Source organism: Saccoglossus kowalevskii, chromosome 8, assembly GCF_978046115.1.
Source record: "Saccoglossus kowalevskii chromosome 8, keSacKowa6.1, whole genome shotgun sequence".
NCBI classification, from domain to species: Eukaryota; Metazoa; Hemichordata; class Enteropneusta; family Harrimaniidae; genus Saccoglossus; species Saccoglossus kowalevskii.
This window is the reverse complement of record NC_140648.1, coordinates 6035678-6059825: the sequence shown is the minus strand read 5'-3', so window position 1 is coordinate 6059825 and position 24148 is coordinate 6035678. Positions and strand designations below refer to the sequence as shown.

Below are 24148 nucleotides of genomic sequence, written 5' to 3'. Positions count from 1 at the left end.
ATACATAGTTTTTTAATTTATATAAATATTATTTCTGACTTGGTTTTTCTTAAAATTTTCTCTGTGAAGATTATCATCCGCACCCTAAGTTTTTAACTTAAATGTTGCGTTGGTATCAATTTGAAAATACACTGTTTACCAGGAAAACGCGTCTGCGTCAACTTAAAAATGCAATGTGCGTCGTCGTCTACTTGGAAATGCGTCTGTGTCAACTTGAGAATGCTATATGCGTCGTCGTCTACTAGAAAAAGTGTGTCTGCGTCAACTTGGAATGAAAAATGCAAAGTCTACTAGGGGGACTCGTTTTGCGTCGACAACTTGAAAAGTGCAAGTTGCGTCATCTACTAGGGGGACTTGTTTGCTTCGTCAACTTGGAAAATGAAATGTCGTCATCCAGAAATTAAGGAACCGCGTCAGCGACAAATACGCTGTAGTGTGTTAGTGACTTCCACAAATCATCACCCGTTAAATCGCGACTACTACATCTCGCTTTGCGACAACTGCTAATTAATTAGCGACGACTGTGAATAAGTTTTGCGCTGATTGCTACTACTACAATTAGTAAACGTAGACATCGGAAATCGCACTTTTGTTGAAGAAGCAGAATAATTTTGAAGCTATATGTTTTACCATGCAATTTATATTGACGCAGCAGGGTCCCGTACGGCTTTCCATAAGTTTCAAATACTTGTCCATACATTTATTCTCTCAATTTAACAACTTGTAATGGTGTAAAATAATTAAACGAGAGTTGTCTACACCAAAATAAGTCTAAAATATTTGTCCGCACATTTATTCTCTTAATTTAACAACTTGTAATGGTGTAAAATAATTAAACGAGAGCTGTCTACACCAAAATAAGTCTAAAATATTTGTCCATACATTTATTCTCTCACGTTAACAACTTGTAATGGTGTAAAATAATTAAACGAGAGTTGTCTACACCAAAATAAGTCTAAAATATTTGTCCGCACATTTATTCTCTCAATTTAACAACTTGTAATGGTGTAAAATAATTAAACGATAGCTGTCTACACCAAAATAAGTCTAAAATATTTGTCCGTACATTTATTCTCTCAATTTAACAACTTGTAATTGTGGGAATTAATCAAATGAGAGCTGTCTACACCAAAATAAGTCTAAAATATTTGTCCGCACACTTATTCTCTCAATTTAACAACTTGTAATGGTGTAAAATAATTAAACGAGAGCTGTCTACACCAAAATAAGTCTAAAATATTTGTCCATACATTTATTCTCTCAATTTAACAACTTGGAATTGTGTAAAATAATTAAACGAGAGCTGTCTACACCAAAATAAGTCTAAAATATTTGTCCGCACATTTATTCTTTCAATTTAACAACCTGTAATTGTGGGAATTAATCAAACGTGAGTTGTTTACATCAAACTAAGTATTTAATATTTGTTGAGACATTTATTCTCTCAATTTAACAACTTGTAATGGTGTAAAATAATTAAACGAGAGTTGTCTACACCAAAATTAATCTCAAATATTTGTCCACACATTTATTGTCACAATTTAACCACTTGTTAATAGTGGAAATTACTTAAATGCGACTTGTTTAATCAGTTGACATCAATGCAACTTACTGTAAATGGGGTAATTATTCACTGGGTTTTAATTTAGCTTATTTCGCTGACTGGAAAATGCGCTAAATTAAAACACAGTGAATATGTACAATTTAGCATAGAACACATTATCTAAATGACGAAACCATGAATTTAAAACCCACTTAATATGCCTGAAATTGTAAATCAGTGAAAATTACACCCAATGAAAATTAGTCATTTTACAGTACCCGCAGACAGTGCACAACAGAGTATCATTATTGAGCAATTATAAACAGGAACGTGTCTTGGCATTAGGGTTAGGGTCGGGTCAGGTATGGGCAACGGAATTATTAACAGGAACGTGTCTTGACATTAGGGTTAGGGTCGGGTCAGGTATGGGCAACGCAAATGGCAAACACCCAATTGGCAAGATGTACACTAACGGGTTATGGCATGCATGTAGTTTACACAAGTAAAAACACAAAATTGGCAATTTTTTGGACAATTGTAACTCAATAATAGAAATATGTTGTATATATATACACACTATATAGTCTTATCAAATGCAAACACATCCAGTTAATCCATTGTGGTCTTGTGGGTCAGTTCTCTACATAGTGATCAGGAGGACCTGGGTTCAATTCCCTTGCCTGCCCATCTTTTTCTCGCAAACACCATTTGGCAATAAAGCTAAATATGACAACAAATTATTTAATTTGCATGACCACCCACATAGCTCAGTTGATTTGTACTATGTGAGCGATCGCTGGTTCGAATCCAGTATGTTTAGTTAGATTTTTGAATGCTAGTGAAGACAGTGCTCCTATGAATAGGACTTAAATCCTAACTCCTGTGTGAAGACACTCGTGGTACAGTGGACAAGACAGTGCGCTGGGAACTAAAAGATCGCAAGTTCGAATCACGGATTGGACACTCCTACAAAAGACATGAAAGACGTTAAAAACATAAACAGCGGATTCAAAAACTCAAGTCAGGAAAACAGAACACAAGAATACTACCCCACGTGGAAGCCAGCCGAAGTCGTCGAAGAACGAACACAGTTGACAGCTGTAGGTCACGTGCAACAACAGACACGAGGAGCATGGCTGCTCTCCAAATGGGTCCTTTCTTTTGTATTGACCCCCTAAGGATTGCTAATCCCCCTTTCTAACTCTTCCCCCAAAAATAATATATCGCCCCTTTTAAAATGTATTGAACCACAAATTAATGAATATTTATGAGCACAGAAACTGCTACGTCATGAATAAATTAGCATAATTTTAAAAAATTTGCATAAAGTGTAGGTACTCCTTCTGGAGCTCTGCCTAAATTTCAGTTAAAAATAATGGGAATGGGTTTGTGATCAATATAACTCTTGAGAGCCATCTGTCATTATAATAGTCTAAATAGTCTTTGTAATAGTGATCTCGACTACCGGTAATAGCCAGAAAATAATAACAATTATGATTTAAAATCAGTGTTATGAGTCCAAATACGGGGAATTATAAATTCACAGTTCGTCCATCCATACCTGTATCTCAGACCTGCTTTGACCAATCATATTCAAACTTGGCACATACATTACACATCATATCGTACTTGATATGTGCATTAAGCACAATGGGTCCTTGATGCACATAATTTTTATCACTCGATTTTATTCAAAATGGCTGACTAATTTTTCTTAAACGAATGCTGTTTTTTGAGTCATACTGCCGACATGGCTGGATTTGTTCATATGATATCGCCTAATTTGCATAACTTAGCATAGTATGAATCAATTTGCATAAATTAGCAAATTATTGGTGATTGGGGATTATATAACAAAACACAACATGCAAAAATTCAAATAACAAATTTATTCTTTACCACTGCAGAAGTATTTACAGGTAGTGTATAAGCTGCAGACATATAGCACTACAATTATAGAATTGATCAGTCAAACTGTCTGATCCTATTTAAATTCTAAATAATTGAAATTCACCTGGTCTTCACATTGGCCAATTGGTGAAGTTGAACTCAGAAATAGGTGGACCCTCTACCTTGATCATCATCAGTCAGTTCAAAATTTACCACAATAATCACACAGCATGCCTATATTAAGTAAAAAACAGAACAGAAATGTGTTATCGTCAGAAACAAGAGTAATGTCTGTTATGGTTTGTAAATACAAACGACTGTCATCCGTCCCTCAAAACAAACATGGTGCTCGAGGTCACGATTCAAATCAAATTGCATGTTGCTAAAATCGTGGATCACATGCAAGTATTCCGTGCATAAAGTCTTTCTGAAATAAACCTTTTTTCAAAAAATAATAATGGAGAAAGTAAAAATCACCCATCTTCAGACACTGGAATCATGGTTTCTATACATCTGAACGGAATTCCCGTGGAGTGAGGTTCGCTAGCCAGGGCTGCCTTATACAAGACCACTTAAGCAAGTCACTAAAACACTAAAAGGATGTGGAGTATTTTGGCCCGGGATTTTGGCGTGAACAAGATTAAAAACAAGTACTTACCCTTCTCATCTGACGTTACTTTCAACCATGGTTGGGTCAAATTCGGCCTTTCTTTTCTTCTAAACTTTCGACTTAACGGATCAGTGGCAGGCCTCTTTCTAAACGGTGAAGGTACGTGAACTTCCTGCTCGCTAAACAGTACGCAGACGACGGGGGTACATCAGACGTGATTGGCGTTGTATCAGGTTGGTCGGGTCTAAACCACGACAGAAAAAGTACCTTTGTTTTTCGAGGCGTGTGCGTTGAACAATAGCGAGAAACAAAAGATTAGGCTGTCCACAGTAGCGTATTGAATAGGATAATGTCAAGACGATAGTGTATCAGCATAAATTATAGCATATCAGGACTGATACTCTAAACACTCTGGGAAGAACACTGGCTGGACTGATGTTCAAACTTTACACATACATCATGTAATGGCTTATCATTTTTCTGCTAGAAATGTATTATGAATGTCATGAATAAGGGAAGGAATTGCACAAATAAACTTTGCTTTGTATATGTCAGTCACATGAGTGTAAATAATTTTTTCTTTGATTACATTTAACTTTTATGCTTAGCTAGAATATTCCTGTTTTCTCTGACCCTTGTCTACAGTAACCTTGTTTTATATGTCAAATAATAAAACATATTTATATTTGCCTATAACTAATAACAGGACATTTATTGCCCTCTTCCAGGTGTCACACATCTGAGTTCAAACAGAAAAAAATATGTGGTTTGGATAATTTCCCCCCACCTATTTTTGCCAAATCTAGGGACATGGTGTACAACGTATAGGACAACGAGACAATGTATGCTATACAATTGAAATGACATCTTGTCATTGTCAGTGTGTTTTTTACATCTCATTTGAAATTACATCTATTAAAATGGTTTTCTCAAATTAGCAAAGTTTGCCAAAAATTAAAAGTATTTAGTACTTAGGTACTTTGGGGTAATACGTAAACATGATTAGTTTTGGGTCTATTTCTATGCATATTAAGTCACTAATTTGCATATTAATTATTTCAGCCTCAAAAACTTCTCAGCAGATTTTGATTAAACTTGGTACATAGATACATGTACCATGGGGTGATGTGCAAACCTGATTAGTTTTGGAGCCATGGTTGTGCAAATTAAATAGCTAATTTGTGTATTGTCTCATTTCAGACTATGTAAGTAAAATCTCAAAAACTTTAGAACAAATTTGCTATATATTGGTGCTGAATATCAGCTGACTGATGTTAACCTCTAATGCCATTGCTCCTTTGCTGATTGTTAGTTATTTACACTTCTAAGATATGTTTATAATGCTAAAATATGTCCTCAGTGTTTACAAATATTCTGTGGTTTGTGATTACGGGTACATATATACGGGACTGGTGGTTGTAAAATGTGAATTTTTTTTATATATGTAGTTGAAGGGTCAAAATATTTTTTTTTTAGATTTTAAAATAATCTACTATTAATCTACTATATTATTGTGCAGATTGAGAACTCTCTTCTTTGGACACTTTCTTCTTCTATGGACTCCTTGATGCACCAGCTCATAGGAACCATCCAATCAGTGGCCTTAATTAACACATGTGTCCGTTTAATCAGGGCACGTGCCAGGCACATTGTCATCTAAAGGTGACATCTTCCATAGGTCTCATAAAAATATGGTCCCCCATACAATTTCCAAACATAATCCTAGTGTTATTACATTTCTCAGGTTTTTCTAGCATGAACTAGGTGCAACAGGTTCAACAATGAATGCAATATATGTTTTATATGTCAATCCACCCCAAGATTCCCAGTTTTAAGTTATAGTTTTCATTAATGACACCTAACTTGATCAAACAAATTGTTCACAAAAAATATCAAAAATCTAAAATATCAAAGCAAATCGAGTTGGTAGTTTTCAAGAAGAAATTGTGTACCAAAATGACAAAAATATTTGTAAAAATAGAGGATTAAATGATATTGTCATGAAAATGAACAAATAAGATAGAGGTCCATCCACAGTACATGTACCTACTGATCAATTGTCAAAGCCTCCGGCTGGTAGTTTAAAAAGAAAGTGAAAATATCATATTTTACCAAAAATAAATACCGGTAATATTATATGTATACTTATTATACAGGAAGTAGCAGGGCTACCAGAAAGTGTGCAGAATCTATTTCCACATTATTCACTACATTTATATGGTGAAGGCGCCTATGCACAGCGATCAAAGTAAGTCAATTTATGGAATTAAAACAAAATTAGAATGTAGTTCTGACCGTAGAATAGAGTGCTTTAACATTCACATGTAAAAAAAATATGACATTTATTTTTCTAGCATACTAAATCTAGAAAATTATAAAATGTGCTGAATACTAACTTTAATTTGTACACGTGTACATTTTACATGTTGCAACAAAGTCAGAAAATAATATTTTCCACAAATAAATGAATCTTATCAAGCCATAGGGGAGTAAGATATGCTTGTATTTGATAATTGTCATTAATGAGATTTGAGAATTTACTGCATAAATATCTTGTATTTAAAATATTTACACATAGTGAGTAAATCTTTTCCATCACTGCTGTGGAGAAATCAATGTAGGGGATACATCAACATATGTAGACTTTTCTTACCCTTTCTTCTACCTAGGAATATGAAGCTGAATGGTATACCAGTGTTGTTTATCCCTGGAAATGCTGGTAGTTATAAACAAGGTGAGGCAAAAAACCAACCAGGACAAAAAGTTGCCAACCAACACTATTCTATTTGTTTATGATACACACCAGATTTCGGCCACCTGACCACTTGGTTTTAACACACAATAACACAATTCAAAAATCAACACAGGACAAAACTTTAATGAAACAATACACACCCACCTGGCACAGTTACAATATGCAAATCTTATGAGAACAATGTAAAAACAAATTCAAAAACACAACTGTGTTCTGCAATCAAGCATTATTTAATACATGATATATTCTATTCGGGGAAAATGAAATCTGTGCAGGGCTGTTAATTACCGTGGTCATTGATAAATTATTTGCAATAAAGTTTTACTGAGTAAAATTATTGTTTGAATGTGCTGCAGAAGAAAAATAATTTACAAAGATTTCATGATACTTTTGTTATTACAGTGAGGTCGCTTGGATCAGTTGCTTTACGCAAATCTGAAAAGCTGCCTTATCATTTTGACTATTTTGTGGTCAATTTGAATGAAGAGCTTGCTGGACTTTATGGTAGTTTACTGGATATACAAACAGGTAACTAAGTTTAAGTTATGATCTGCATAATGACTTTGGTTGAGATCATTACAAAAAGTAACCTATGTGTAGGTCGAGATCATCTCACTGACTTACTGACCTGGGTTGAGGCCATCTCACTGACTTACTGACCTGGGTTGAGATCATCTCACTGACTTACTGACCTGGGTTGAGGTCATCTCACTGACTTTCTGACCTGGGTTGAGGTCATCTCACTGACTTACTGACCTAGGTTGAGGTCATCTCACTGACTTACTGACCTAGGTTGAGGCCATCTCACTGACTTACTGACCTAGGTTGAGGCCATCTCACTGACTTACTGACCTAGGTTGAGGCCATCTCACTGACTTACTGAACTAGGTCGAGATCATCTCACTGACTTACTGACCTGGGTTGAGGCCATCTCACTGACTTACTGACCTGGGTTGAGATCATCTCACTGACTTACTGACCTGGGTTGAGGTCATCTCACTGACTTTCTGACCTGGGTTGAGGTCATCTCACTGACTTACTGACCTAGGTTGAGGTCATCTCACTGACTTACTGACCTAGGTTGAGGTCATCTCACTGACTTACTGACCAAGGTTGAGATCATCTCACTGACTTACTGACCTAGGTTGAGGCCATCTCACTGACTTACTGACCTAGGTTGAGGCCATCTCACTGACTTACTGACCTAGGTTGAGGCCATCTTACTGACCTAGGTTGAGGCCATCTCACTGACTTACTGACCTAGGTTGAGGCCATCTCACTGACTTACTGACCTAGGTTGAGGCCATCTCACTGACTTACTGACCTAGGTTGAGGCCATCTCACTGACTTACTGACCTAGGTTGAGGCCATCTCACTGACTTACTGACCTAGGTTGAGGCCATCTCACTGACTTACTGACCAAGGTTGAGATCATCTCACTGACTTACTGACCTAGGTTGAGGCCATCTCACTGACTTACTGACCTAGGTTGAGGCCATCTCACTGACTTACTGACCTAGGTTGAGGCCATCTCACTGACTTACTGACCTAGGTTGAGGCCATCTCACTGACTTACTGAACTAGGTTGAGGCCATCTCACTGACTTACTGACCTAGGTTGAGGCCATCTCACTGACTTACTGACCTGGGTTGAGGTCATCTCACTGACTTTCTGACCTGGGTTGAGGTCATCTCACTGACTTACTGACCTGGGTTGAGGTCATCTCACTGACTTACTGACCTGGCTTGAGGTCATCTCACTGACTTTCTGACCTGGGTTGAGGTCATCTCACTGACTTACTGACCTAGGTTGAGGTCATCTCACTGACTTACTGACCTAGGTTGAGGCCATCTCACTGACTTACTGACCTAGGTTGAGGCCATCTCACTGACTTACTGAACTAGGTCGAGATCATCTCACTGACTTACTGACCTGGGTTGAGGCCATCTCACTGACTTACTGACCTGGGTTGAGATCATCTCACTGACTTACTGACCTGGGTTGAGATCATCTCACTGACTTACTGACCTGGGTTGAGGTCATCTCACTGACTTTCTGACCTGGGTTGAGGTCATCTCACTGACTTACTGACCTAGGTTGAGGTCATCTCACTGACTTACTGACCTAGGTTGAGGTCATCTCACTGACTTACTGACCAAGGTTGAGATCATCTCACTGACTTACTGACCTAGGTTGAGGCCATCTCACTGACTTACTGACCTAGGTTGAGGCCATCTCACTGACTTACTGACCTAGGTTGAGGCCATCTCACTGACTTACTGACCTAGGTTGAGGCCATCTCACTGACTTACTGAACTAGGTTGAGGCCATCTCACTGACTTACTGACCTAGGTTGAGGCCATCTCACTGACTTACTGACCTAGGTTGAGATCATCTCACTGACTTACTGAACTAGGTTGAGGCCATCTCACTGACTTACTGACCTGGGTTGAGGTCATCTCACTGACTTACTGACCTGGGTTGAGGTCATCTCACTGACTTACTGACCTGGCTTGAGGTCATCTCACTGACTTACTGACCTAGGTTGAGGCTATCTCACTGACTTACTGACCTAGGTTGAGGCCATCTCACTGACTTACTGACCTAGTTTGAGGCCATCTCACTGACTTACTGACCTAGGTTGAGGCCATCTCACTGACTTACTGAACTAGGTTGAGGCCATCTCACTGACTTACTGACCTAGGTTGAGGCCATCTCACTGACTTACTGAACTAGGTTGAGGCCATCTCACTGACTTACTGAACTAGGTTTAGGCCATCTCACTGACTTACTGACCTAGGTTGAGGCCATCTCACTGACTTACTGACCTAGGTTGAGGCCATCTCACTGACTTACTGAACTAGGTTGAGGCCATCTCACTGACTTACTGAACTAGGTTGAGGCCATCTCACTGACTTATTGAACTAGGTTGAGGCCATCTCACTGACTTACTGAACTAGGTTGAGGCCATCTCACTGACTTACTGACCTAGGTTGAGGCCATCTCACTGACTTACTGACCTAGGTTGAGGCCATTTCACTGACTTACTGACCAAGGTTGAGGCCATCTCACGGACTTACTGACCTAGGTTGAGGCCATCTCACTGACTTACTGACCTAGGTTGAGGCCATCTCACTGACTTACTGAACTAGGTTGAGGCCATCTCACTGACTTACTGACCTAGGTTGAGGCCATTTCACTGACTTACTGACCAAGGTTGAGGCCATTTCACTGACTTACTGACCAAGGTTGAGGCCATCTCACTGACTTACTGACCTAGGTTGAGGCCATCTCACTGACTTACTGAACTAGGTTGAGGCCATCTCACTGACTTACTGACCTAGGTTGAGGCCATCTCACTGACTTACTGAACTAGGTTGAGGCCATCTCACTGACTTACTGAACTAGGTTGAGGCCATCTCACTGACTTACTGACCTAGGTTGAGGCCATCTCACTGACTTACTGACCTAGGTTGAGGCCATCTCACTGACTTACTGAACTAGGTTGAGGCCATCTCACTGACTTACTGAACTAGGTTGAGATCATCTCACTGACTTACTGACCAAGGTTGAGGCCATCTCACTGACTTACTGACTTAGGTTGAGGCCATCTCACTGACTTACTGACCAAGGTTGAGATCATCTCACTGACTTACTGACCTAGGTTGAGGCCATCTCACTGACTTACTGACCTAGGTTGAGGCCATCTCACTGACTTACTGACCTAGGTTGAGGCCATCTCACTGACTTACTGACCTAGGTTGAGGCCATCTCACTGACTTACTGACCTAGGTTGAGGCCATCTCACTGACTTACTGACCCAGGTTGAGGCCATCTCACTGACTTACTGACCCAGGTTGAGGCCATCTCACTGACTTACTGACCTAGGTTGAGGCCATCTCACTGACTTACTGACCTAGGTTGAGGCCATCTCACTGACTTACTGACCTAGGTTGAGGCCATCTCACTGACTTACTGACCAAGGTTGAGATCATCTCACTGACTTACTGACCTGGGTTGAGGCCATCTCACTAACTTACTGACCAAGGTTGAGGTCATCTCACTGACTTACTGACCTAGGTTGAGGTCATCTCACTGACTTACTGACCTAGGTTGAGGCCATCTCACTGACTTACTGACCAAGGTTGAGGCCATCTCACTGACTTACTGACCTAGGTTGAGGCCATCTCACTGACTTACTGACCTGGGTTGAGGCCATCTCACTGACTTACTGACCTGGGTTGAGGCCATCTCAATAACTTACTGACCAAGGTTGAGGTCATCTCACTGACTTACTGACCTAGGTTGAGGTCATCTCACTGACTTACTGACCTAGGTTGAGGCCATCTCACTGACTTACTGACCTAGGTTGAGGCCATCTCACTGACTTACTGACCTAGGTTGAGGCCATCTCACTAACTTACTGACCAAGGTTGAGGCCATCTCACTGACTTACTGACCTAGGTTGAGATCATCTCACTGACTTACTGAACTAGGTTGAGGCCATCTCACTGACTTACTGACCTGGGTTGAGGTCATCTCACTGACTTACTGACCTGGCTTGAGGTCATCTCACTGACTTACTGACCTAGGTTGAGGCCATCTCACTGACTTACTGACCTAGGTTGAGGCCATCTCACTGACTTACTGACTTACTGACCTAGTTTGAGGCCATCTCACTGACTTACTGACCTAGGTTGAGGCCATCTCACTGACTTACTGACCTAGGTTGAGGCCATCTCACTGACTTACTGAACTAGGTTGAGGCCATCTCACTGACTTACTGACCTAGGTTGAGGCCATCTCACTGACTTACTGAACTAGGTTGAGGCCATCTCACTGACTTACTGAACTAGGTTGAGGCCATCTCACTGACTTACTGACCTAGGTTGAGGCCATCTCACTGACTTACTGAACTAGGTTGAGGCCATCTCACTGACTTACTGAACTAGGTTGAGGCCATCTCACTGACTTACTGAACTAGGTTGAGGCCATCTCACTGACTTACTGAACTAGGTTGAGGCCATCTCACTGACTTACTGACCTAGGTTGAGGCCATCTCACTGACTTACTGACCTAGGTTGAGGCCATCTCACTGACTTACTGACCTAGGTTGAGGCCATTTCACTGACTTACTGACCAAGGTTGAGGCCATCTCACTGACTTACTGACCTAGGTTGAGGCCATCTCACTGACTTACTGACCTAGGTTGAGGCCATCTCACTGACTTACTGACCTAGGTTGAGGCCATCTCACTGACTTACTGAACTAGGTTGAGGCCATCTCACTGACTTACTGACCTAGGTTGAGGCCATTTCACTGACTTACTGACCAAGGTTGAGGCCATCTCACTGACTTACTGACCTAGGTTGAGGCCATCTCACTGACTTACTGAACTAGGTTGAGGCCATCTCACTGACTTACTGACCTAGGTTGAGGCCATCTCACTGACTTACTGAACTAGGTTGAGGCCATCTCACTGACTTACTGACCTAGGTTGAGGCCATCTCACTGACTTACTGAACTAGGTTGAGGCCATCTCACTGACTTACTGAACTAGGTTGAGATCATCTCACTGACTTACTGACCAAGGTTGAGGCCATCTCACTGACTTACTGACCTAGGTTGAGGCCATCTCACTGACTTACTGACCTAGGTTGAGGCCATCTCACTGACTTACTGACCTAGGTTGAGGCCATCCCACTGACTTACTGAACTAGGTTGAGGCCATCTCACTGACTTACTGACCTAGGTTGAGGCCATCTCACTGATTTATGGCGTGGGATGAGTGAGGTCATTTCACAGACATAGTAAACTAAATTTAGGTTATCACCCTGACATAAAATGACCTGGGTTGAGATTATTTTACTAATGTCACAGTGAACTTGAACAAGGTCTTTACCATTACACAGTGAACTTGGTTATGGTCATTACCATGGGTTGAATTTATCTACATCATGTGCACCTACTTCTTTTGCCAAATCAATTAGCCTAATGAAAGAAGTTCTTAGAGATAAGGTTTTTGACTCTCATGTGCGAAGCACAAAATGGGAGTCTTTGCGGCTAGTGTGTCTGTATGTATGTATGTGTGTGTGTGTGTATGTATGTGTGTCCGTCTGTTCCACTGATATCTCAAGAACCATACATCAGTTTTTGATGAAACTTGGTGCATAGATGCTCTGGGCTAATGCGCAGATTTGATTAGGTTTTAGTAAAATTTCATGCATATTAATTACCTAATTTGCATGATAATCTAATTTTTAGCTGTTCCATTGATATCTAAAGAACCACTTATTGGATTTTGATGAAACTTGGTACATGGATGCTCTGAACTAATGCTTGGTTTTGATTAGTTTTTGGTAAAAATTACCTAATTTGCATAATGATTGGTCAATTTTTGGTTTTTCCACTGATATCTCAAGTACTAATCATCACATTTCAATGAAACTTGGTACATAGATGTCGTAGGACACTGCACAGACCTGATAGTTTTAAGGTAATTTCAGTGCATATTAATTACCTAATTTGCATAATTAATTAATTTTCAGCTTTTGATGTTTCAAGTAGTAAGCATTACATTTCAATGAAATTTGGTACATAGATCCTCAAGGACTATGCAGAGATTGATTGTTTTGGGATAAATATTTGTGCGTATTAATTACCTAATTTGCATAATTAGTTAATTTTCAGCTTTTCCACAGATATCTCAAGTACTAATTATCACATTGCAATGAAACTTGGTACATAGATCCTTTAGGACTATCAAGAGACCTGATTAGTTTTAGGGTAAATAATTGTGTATATTAATTACCTAATTTGCATAATTAATTAATTTTCAGCTTTTGATGTTTCAAGTAGTAAGCATTACATTTCAATGAAACTTGGTACATAGATCCTCAAGGACTATGCAGAGATTGATTGTTTTGGGATAAATATTTGTGCGTATTAATTACCTAATTTGCATAATTAGTTAATTTTCAGCTTTTCCACAGATATCTCAAGTACTAATTATCACATTGCAATGAAACTTGGTACATAGATCCTTTAGGACTATCAAGAGACTTGATTAGTTTTAGGGTAAATAATTGTGTATATTAATTACCTAATTTGCATAATTAATTAATTTTCAGCTTTCATACTGATTTCTCAAGTACTAATCTTCACATTTCAATGAGACTTTGTACATGGATGCTGTAGGACAATAGACAATTGTGGGTTAAAATCTGTACATATTAATAACTAATTTACATAATTAACCACTTTTAAGCTATCACACTGATATCTAAAGTACTAATTATTCCATTTCAATGAAACTCAGTGCAAAGATGCTCTAGGACAAACCTGATTAGTTTGGGGTTAAAATCTGTTTATATTAATTCCCTAATTAGCATAATAATTTATAATTTTCTTTGGTTCCAATCACATTTCAATAAAACTTGGTACATAGATGGTCTGTTACATTGCACAGACCTCATTAGTTTTCCATTAAAATCTGTTCATATTAATTTTCTGATTTGCATTATTAGTTTTCGGCTTTTCCATCACTATCACTATCTATGACAAGTAATTTTGAATTATATTTAATGTGTCTCCAATACTCTCAGCACATGGGAGTTCTTTCTAAGCTTTCTTTGATTATGCTCTCACCTGGAATATTGTGTTTCTATTCCGAATTTCAGATTATGTACATGTCTGTTTGAAGCATATTCTATCTTTGTATGGGCAATCTAAAAACCCTCCACAATCAGTGGTGATAGTAGGACACTCAGTGGTAAGTTATACTTTCTTTAGTTCATATTTAGCTTACTGTCAAATACCATTTTCTCATTTGTTTGAACATTATTTGTACTCATTCCAATGTTCAAAATTTCTTTTATTTGAAACACATACCACCAAAATGTCACATTGGGTTGTATATTGTCACATTGGGTTGTATATTGTCACATTGGGTTGTATATTGTCACATTGGGTTGTATATTGTCACATTGGGTTGTATATTGTCACATTAGGTTATATGTCACATTGGCTAATATAATGTCATATTGTGTTGTATAATGTCACATTAGGATATATAATGTCACATTGGCTAGTATAATGTTATATTGTGTTGTATAATGTCACATTAGGATATATAATGTCACATTGGCTAATATAATGTCACATTGGCTAGTATAATGTTATATTGGCTAATATAATGTTATATTGTGTTGTATAATGTCACATTAGGATATATAATGTCACATTGGTTAATATAATGTCACATTGGCTAGTATAATGTCACATTGGCTAATATAATGTTATATTGTGTTGTGTTGTATAATGTCACATTAGGTTATATGTCACATTGGCTAGTATAATGTTATATTGTGTTGTATAATGTCACATTAGGATATATAATGTCACATTGGCTAGTATAATGTTATATTGGCTAATATAATGTTATATTGTGTTGTATAATGTCACATTAGGATATATAATGTCACATTGGTTAATATAATGTCACATTGGCTAATATAATGTCACATTGGCTAGTATAATGTCACATTGGCTAATATAATGTTGTATTGTGTTGTATAATGTCACATTAGGATATATAATGTCACATTGGTTAATATAATGTCACATTGGCTAGTATAATGTTATATTGGGTTGTATAATGTCACATTGGCTTGTATAATTCACATTGGCTAATATAATGTCACATAATTGTTATTTAATGTATTCTGATATTGTTTGAAATTGGGGGTCCAATTTATTCCATGTATTCATTTCACATATTTTTAACACAAATACTAACATTAGAATTGTAATTCGTTGTTGGTTCCATCTTATTTGTGTTTGTTGCACTTCACATATCTGAATAATCATATTTACACAGGGTGGTATATTAGCTCGTGCCTTGTTCACACTACCAGACTTTGATCCAAGCTTAGTCCATACTATTATAACCCAGGCTTCACCTCATAGAGCACCTGTTGTGGAAGTGGACAGACCAATGACAGACTTCTATCATAAAGTTAACCAGGTAATATATGGGTTGTATCTTGTTCACTCTACCAGACCCTCTAGCCTAATGTTCTTTTTTCAACTAAAATGATTTAATCAAATGCTGCAATGTGTTTGCAAAATGTTGCAATGCGTTTGCAAAATGGCAGTCATTTCAAGTAAGGACTGCAAGGCCAGAGAGACTGTCGCCATACGCCGCTACTCCATCATTCACCACTGTGGGGAAATTTCACGGTAGTATATCTAGGTGATTGAGAGGATTAGAATGACGTCATAAAATTTCTAACTAATTGCAAGTCACAGGGGGAAATCCAATATTTACTTTCGTCAGTTTTGTAGAGTGAAATGTTCAGAGAATCTTTGACCAGAACTTTGTCGTACATCCCCCAGAGTGGACTGACATTGACTTGCACTGCCTTTGAGGTAAGAAATGGAACTTGACCAATTTGTTGGAGATGGATTATTAGACAGTGAACAGGAAACATCGACACAAATGATTGAATAAACAGACACATGCCGGTCACTGGTAGCATAGTGGTTGTCGCATCAGACTCATGATCGGTAGACCCGAGTTCAAATCCTACCTTAGGCTGAACATCAAAGGGTCGACCCCTACCCTGGGTGAGTGTGCCACAGACTCAATGGGAAGGCCAATTCCACTGGCCGAGATTCATTCACTAACGAATGCGACTTTGGGGGAACCTTGGTTAAGGTCCGCAAGTGCTTGTGTTCGACCGGGCCTGGTTGACGCCAGGATAGCGCATTAAAATTGCCATTTGACAGAGAGATGGCCACACAGCCCTGTCATGTAGTTCCAAACAGGAAATGACTTCTGTGGCAAAATGCACTATGTGTCAGCACTAGCACTTGCAGACACATGCATGACAGTTAAAATCCCACGATTTGACCTTTTCGTGCAAATGAGCTCCACCTATATGCAAATGAGCTCCACCTATATGCAAATGAGCTCCACCTATATGCAAATGAGCTCCACCTATATGCAAATGTAACTACGTAATCAAGATGAATGCATAATTAATAGCAAGGCTGTGCCTTCAGCCTATAATAGTCCTTTGGGTCTCAGGACCTTCGTTTCATATAGTTATATTAAAAAGTAACATTTAAGCAGATTATTGTTGTGACCTCTTGTATTGATTGCTGTAAATTGTCAGATTATTGTAGTGTTAATGCTATCCATTACATATAGGTTAGATCACGGTCCGAGGTGACTATCAGAATTTGAACGAGGGCCGTAGGCATCAAGGAGCGCAATCTAACTGACTTAGCACTGGCCAATCAGCCCAGGAAAAGATTTCTATTAGCCAATCAAATGACGACATTTTGACAGCAATCAAACTTGTGAAACAACATTTTAGTACATTATGTTACATTTTGTCAAAATGTTGCAACGATGGCCTACGTGCTGCCAGTAGTGTCAGTTGAATCGAGCATAACTCAATGGATACTTTGTATCTAATCTTGATGTTATAAATAAATTGTTGCAATGAAAATCCAGGATCTAAGTAAATTCGTGGTGAAATAGAACCTCACTTTATCACGACTCTGATTGGTCGAGGGCTGTTGGCCATATGCTAATGCTATTAAAAAATCATTTCCATCAAATTTTATTCATATTTCACTTGATAATATATTGGCCATTTAAAGTTGCTCTGTCTGCCTGTTTTGTGCAAAGACAATTTTATTAGAAAACAAAAATAAGCTTCCAGTAATGAGATCTGGTATAATGCATCATGGGTAATACTAAATATGCTAATTGACTAATTGTGTTTGTGTATACAGATGTGGAAGAAGAATCAGAACAGTTCTGTATTACAAAAAGTGACTGTGCTATCAGTGGGTGGTGGTGGAAGGGACCATGTGGTACGTGCCGGGCTGACGTTAACGAAAGATATCATAGCTGACGATAGACGAGTCGATGCTGTGGTAAGAATTATGAACTATCTATCTGGAATCATATCTCAAGATTTACTGTTGGATTATAGTATAGTATATTTTATTTGACACAAAAAAATGCATGGAAAATACATAATCTATGGCCAATATACATTACTTTATAAACACACAAACAAATAACAAATAAACAACCACTGTAAAAATATAAAATAAATGTTAGAAAAAATGTTAAATATTAAAAGTTTAATTTTTGTTTTCTGTTATGATATCATTGATGAATTTTCCTAGGCTGTTGGTAATGAAACCATCATTTGAACTTAAAATTTGTTTGAACATGTTTTGTTCTGATATTGTTAGTAGACTATCATTATACAATGACAAAGTATTAATAAATTGTGTACGACTAGTTATTAACCTTTGGTTCTTACAAACCAATAATGCATGTATTTCATCACCAATAGCTTTGTCTTCACACAAATTACAAATTCTTTCCTCTGAAGGCATGCGTTTGTATCTTAACCTTTCAATTGGCAGTGTATGAGCAGAGATTCAAAATTTGGATATACTTGTTCTATGAAAATACGATGACACATCATACACTAATTAATAATTAATCCTTGTATATTTTAAAGCATGCACTTTATGTGAATGTGAAACTAATTAATTTATTGACATCTTTTTTTTTTTTAAATCTGTTTTGTTCTCTTTGATAGAGTACCGCAATTCCCAATGTATGGGCCTCCGCTGATCATCTATGTATTGTATGGTAAGTTAACACATTTAATGTGATACATGCACTTGCATAACCAGTCAATGAAAGTCATCCTCTCGTATGTGAAACTTTGAGTTTTAAGTTGTGTTAACCATTTGAATCAAAGTCATAAAAATGGGCACAATGGGAGACAACTTCAAATTTAGCACTACTGAGCATGTTACTGCACATATGTGCAATGCATTATGGGAGACAACTTCAAATTTAGCACTACTGAGCATGTTACTGCATATATGTGCAATGCATTATGGGAGACAACTTCAAATTTAGCACTACTGAGCATGTTACTGCACATATGTGCAATGCATTATGGGAGACAACTTCAAATTTAGCACTACTGAGCATGTTACTGCACATATGTGCAATACATTCTGGAAGAGAACTTCCCATTGTATATAAATGAAAAATATATTACTGTAAAATATTTTATATATCGCTTGGAATTAATTTTTCGCTGAAGGAATGATTCAGTGGAAATAAAATCATGCAAATATACCTTTTTTCTATATTTTACATTCAACTCGTCAGAAATCAGTGAAAATAAATTTCATACAAAACACATAAAAAGTCTTTTCGGCGAAAATTAATTCCAACTAAAATAAAGTATTTTACAGTATCGCGCTAGATTTGTACTAAATTAAAAGTCAAGTTTTAGAATTGTTTTGACAACATGGGGATTCATATCAATGATGATATGCGACTATTTCGTCCATGTTACCGTGCAAAATTTAAAATTTGAAACTCACAAAAATTATCCCATGCATTTTTTAATGATAATAGTTTTGATTATTATTCTGCCAGTCTGTATAAAGGTCTCTTTCACCCATGCATGTGATATTTATGCTACAGGTGCAGACAGTTGGTATTGGCAACAAAAAGAGCCATGTTTGACATGATTGACCCAACCACAAAGCAGGTCAGTCTTTAACAATGACATGTTTGTGTTAGTCATGCGTTTATATGAATGATGATCCCTCTCCAAAGCCATCAGCTGATGTCTGAACTAGTGTGCTTACTCTTTAATACCCTACTTTCCAGTAATTAGTTGTGTGTCAAAAACTTGCAAAATATACAATAATGGAAATTCCTATCAGAACAGATGAATATAATTGTATCTCGATATTTGTAAATCAAATTTACTAGTCTCACAAAAACGTTTTTTGTTATTGACCTCACCAATGAAATATCTAATAATGATGTGAAACCTGTATTTAGATGCCACCACACAATCAACAATGATTTTATTTCTACCTCTATAATTAATTCATATACATTCTACTTTGTTTGTTAAAACATGCCTAAACTTTGATGGTTATGTTTTTGTCAGTGTTTTATTTGAGTAACAATTTCTTCTATTTGTTTACTTTAACCATGTAGATAAGTACCGATGCAGAATTCAAAATGGAAATCTTTAGACATCATTTTGACAGAAACAGTGGAAGAAATAAACCCTCTGTCAAAACACAGTCTCCACCAAAGTATACAGGTAATGAAATAAACCCTTTGTCAAAACACAATTTCTACCAAAGTTCCCAGGTAATAAAATAAACCCTTTGTCAAAACACAATTTCCACCAAAGTACCCAGGTAATGAAATAAACCCTTTGTCAAAACACAATTTCTACCAAAGTTCCCAGGTAATAAAATAAACCCTTTGTCAAAACACAATTTCTACCAAAGTTCCCAGGTAATAAAATAAACCCTTTGTCAAAACACAATTTCCACCAAAGTTCCCAGGTAATAAAATAAACCCTTTGTCAAAACAAATTTCTACCAAAGTTCCCAGGTAATAAAATAAACCCTTTGTCAAAACACAATTTCCACCAAAGTTCCCAGGTAATAAAATAAACCCTTTGTCAAAACACATTTTCCACGAAAGTACCTAGGTAATAAAATAAACCCTTTGTCAAAACACAATTTTCACCAAAGTACCCAGGTAATGAAATAAACCCTTTGTCAAAACACATTTTCCACCAAAGTATACAGGTAATGAAATAAACCCTTTGTCAAAACACAATTTCTACCAACGTTCCCAGGTAATAAAATAAACCCTTTGTCAAAACACATTTTCCTCGAAAGTACCCAGGTAATGTAATAAACCCTTTGTCAAAACACAATTTCTACCAAAGTTCCCAGGTAATAAAATAAACCCTTTGTCAAAACACAATTTCTACCAACGTTCCCAGGTAATAAAATAAACCCTTTGTCAAAACACAATTTCTACCAAAGTTTCCAGGTAATAAAATAAACCCTTTTTCAAAACACAATTTCCACCAAAGTTCCCAGGTAATAAAATTAACCCTTTGTCAAAACACAGTCTCCACCAAAGTACTCAGGTAATGAAATAAACCCTTTGTCAAAACACAATTTCCACCAAAGTTCCCAGGTAATGAAATAAACTCTATGTCAAAACAAAGTCTCCACCAAAGTACCCAGGTAATGAAATAAACCCTCTGTAATGAAATATTGAGATCATAAAAAGTTCAAAAATCTAGGATTTGAAACTTTTTGATTTTTAAAGTAGACAAAAATTGTGATGACTTTTGAGGCATTATTTATCTCTTGTTAAACATCTTTAATAATTAATTAAATAATAGATATTTCACTGAACTTTGAGTTTGGGAAAAAACATTCACACTATCCTATGACTAAAAGTGAAAATTGTACAATGGCATTTCTTCAAATAGTGATGATGATGAACACTATATATCAAATTAGTTTTGGACTATAAGGCCACACTGATTTAATTTTATGGATGACATCCTCTGGAGACCCCAAAACTAATGCGAGAGGGCGAAAAAAAAAAAATCCTGCTAAAAGCACAGGACTACGGAGCTGCTATTACGAATTGGACCACAGAACACAATGTATCAAAGAACAACAAGAAGTCTTTATTTGTAGGAGGCACATGTTGATATACACATCTCGTACTGTATTACTGTCACAGGTATAACCATTTCAGACAAGCTCTAGTACATGTAGTCATGATGAAGTACAGTAGAACGTCGATTATCCGAACGTCGATTTATATCCGAAATGTTCGGTTATCCGAACCTACTGTGTGTCCCCCAAAGTTTGTATGCAGGTCTGGCTGTGTTCCGTATAGTAATACAAAAGTCAACTGTGAACAATAAATACTACAGTCGCCTTGTGTGATTTCCTGGTGCAACACTTTCAATAAAGCTGTTATCAACATGTAATCCGACGTCTTTCACGTGTACGTTCATTGTTTACAGTGTCTGCGCAAACAATGAAACGAATTACAGTATCCAATAATTTCCTAAATTCAGACAAGCCTATTACGCCACACCAGTGTTCCACTGTAAATAAAAAATGTCCTAAAAACACAAACTTCATCAAATGTCTTCTCCACTGTTTACAGTCAGATCCTTAACTTTACCAAGTTGTAAGTCACCGCAGTTCGGATACGTTTCCCGGGAAAATTGTACGGTGTTCCACTGCCGTCAAAGAAACGCGGCCATGAGCCGATCCCATGTTTTTTCCGATTTTTAATTTTAATGTCCAGTATGAGAAGTCACATCCTCTTCGGAATAAAAAAAGAAAGAAAATAACTTCTGGGATGTCTTGCCACAGAAGCGACGCCAGTTTAATAGTGCAGTGAAAAAGAGAGGCGAAACGACAACCCTTTGGTGTGCCTCTTTGATGGTTTATCAGCAGACAACGGCAACCAATGACCACAGTCGGCGGGCCGTTTGATGGTTCACAGCGTCAAAGTGTTTACGTCCGATGATCACAGTAGCCAACCTGGATTTTTACAACAATTTATTATGTCAATCGTTCTAGGTGTTAAAAACTTTGCTGAATCCAATAAAATCGGGACATCTTGTAGCAGTTTACCATTCGAAAATCCCAGAGCAATCTGGTAACATCGAGCCGCTAGCCGATCTATACACAGCGAATACGAAGCGACCTTTCACCTGTTTACTTTATCAGCGTCTTTTATCTAGCGTTGGCGTGGCTACCCCCAGTGAAATGCAAACGCTGTGTGCTTGATTTGGACGCAAAGTTGTCAATTATAAATCGACTAGAACGTGGCGAAACCGCAAGCAATCTATCTACCGAGTATGGTGTTGGTAAATCGATGATATCCGATATCAAGGCAAAACAAAAGCTGCTGGATTTTTTCAGTAAAATGGATTCAAGTGCAGGACTGAAACGAAAGATAACGAAAACAGCCTATGACGATCATTCAGAGAAATCCGTCTTCACTTGGTTCCGGGACTTGGTTTTCCCAAGAACTTTATTATCGCTACATTTTACGGACATTTTGAAACACTTTTTAACATTCCAGCATGCAACATTTTTATTACAATATATTACTGATTAAATAAAAATGTTTTTAATGACGTACTCTACATGTATTATTGTTTGATTTCATTACAGTCATGTGCGTTAGAATTTGTGTGTAGTGAGCCTGTAAACTTGAGGACGCCCACACAAGATCGCATATCCGAACTGTTTGCATAACCGAACAAAAAGCATGTCCCCCTAACAGTTCGGATAATCGACGTTCTACTGTACCTTCAGTCAAAAACACTGCATGCAAGGTACAACATGGACATCATTTTCAGTACAAGTCAAGGCGGAATGTACATATCACTACTTTATGACAATAACTAACAAAACATTGCAATGATACAGAAATGTCCTTGCTTGCTCCTCTTTACACAGTAGGGGTTAGCTTTAACCAATCTCTCGTATAGCTGTGTAAACGTCATATCTCCCTGGCCGACGTCAATTGCGTACCAGTCTACAACAATCCCTCAGTTTTTCCTCTGAACTGTTATGCTCACGTATTCCTGGCAACGCAATACGCATGTGCAGAAGATCATTTACGACAAAATTGGCACGTTTTTAGATAGTCCAAAAAGAGTTTTACGACAAGCTGGCGCTTTGCGACAATATGAGTCGGCAAGTTCCGGACAGAAAACCGATCTGTAGAGACTCGTCGTTGGAGATTTTTTTTTTTTTTTTTTTTTTTTTTTTTGAGAAAAGGTGAAAACTAATGTCATCCATACAATTAAGTCGGTGTGGCCTAATACTTAATAATTATAATTATGTTTTTCATTCAACAGGTAAAAAATGGGTCACTGTTAATGAGAATATATGGAATAAACCTCAAGAAATGAAAAAGCCAGCAGAAAATACCCACTACATGTTACCACTTAGTGAACACATGTATGATAGTGTTGTGATTATATCCAATATCAATAGAGACCAGTGGATATCAGGCTGTGTTCAGACTAATGGTTCTCAGTGTCTACAGGGTATTGATATCTCCCATAAAGCTGAAGTAATTCCACCACTTTACACCAATTATAAAGTCTTACATGAAAGTATTGCTGATTTCACGAAGGAAAAAATATCGCATCTAGTTATTACAGTACCGAAGCTTCTTAAGGTTAGTATGGTGGTTATGAGTTATGGTGTGTCGGGTTAAATTGGAATGTGAATAGACCATAAATAAAAATGGCCGCCAAGATTTCGTTGAGAACCAGTGAGACAGTGAGATTTTTTTTTTCATTCATTAGTGTTTCATTTTGTCCCACCATCGTGCGTTGTGTCGTCACAGGAAGCGCTGTTCCAGCACAGACCTGTGTCATATGACGCCTTACTAGCCGATTTGGCTAAAATAGCG

At 37.6% G+C, this 24148-nt stretch overlaps 1 protein-coding gene across 1 annotated transcript in view; it reads left to right on the top strand.

The window, feature by feature from the left end:
- The window catches only part of LOC102805237 (GPI inositol-deacylase-like), a 62446-nt gene that overhangs the window by 14744 nt on the left and 23554 nt on the right, over positions 1-24148 (top strand). Inside the window, exons 2-11 of the mRNA XM_085502084.1 lie at positions 6200-6291; positions 6713-6777; positions 7201-7326; positions 14478-14569; positions 15677-15823; positions 17605-17748; positions 18432-18484; positions 19340-19406; positions 19868-19976; positions 23586-23911. Of these exons, the coding sequence (XP_085358210.1) occupies positions 6200-6291; positions 6713-6777; positions 7201-7326; positions 14478-14569; positions 15677-15823; positions 17605-17748; positions 18432-18484; positions 19340-19406; positions 19868-19976; positions 23586-23911 (1221 nt within the window). The remainder of the gene's footprint in view (positions 1-6199; positions 6292-6712; positions 6778-7200; positions 7327-14477; positions 14570-15676; positions 15824-17604; positions 17749-18431; positions 18485-19339; positions 19407-19867; positions 19977-23585; positions 23912-24148) is intronic.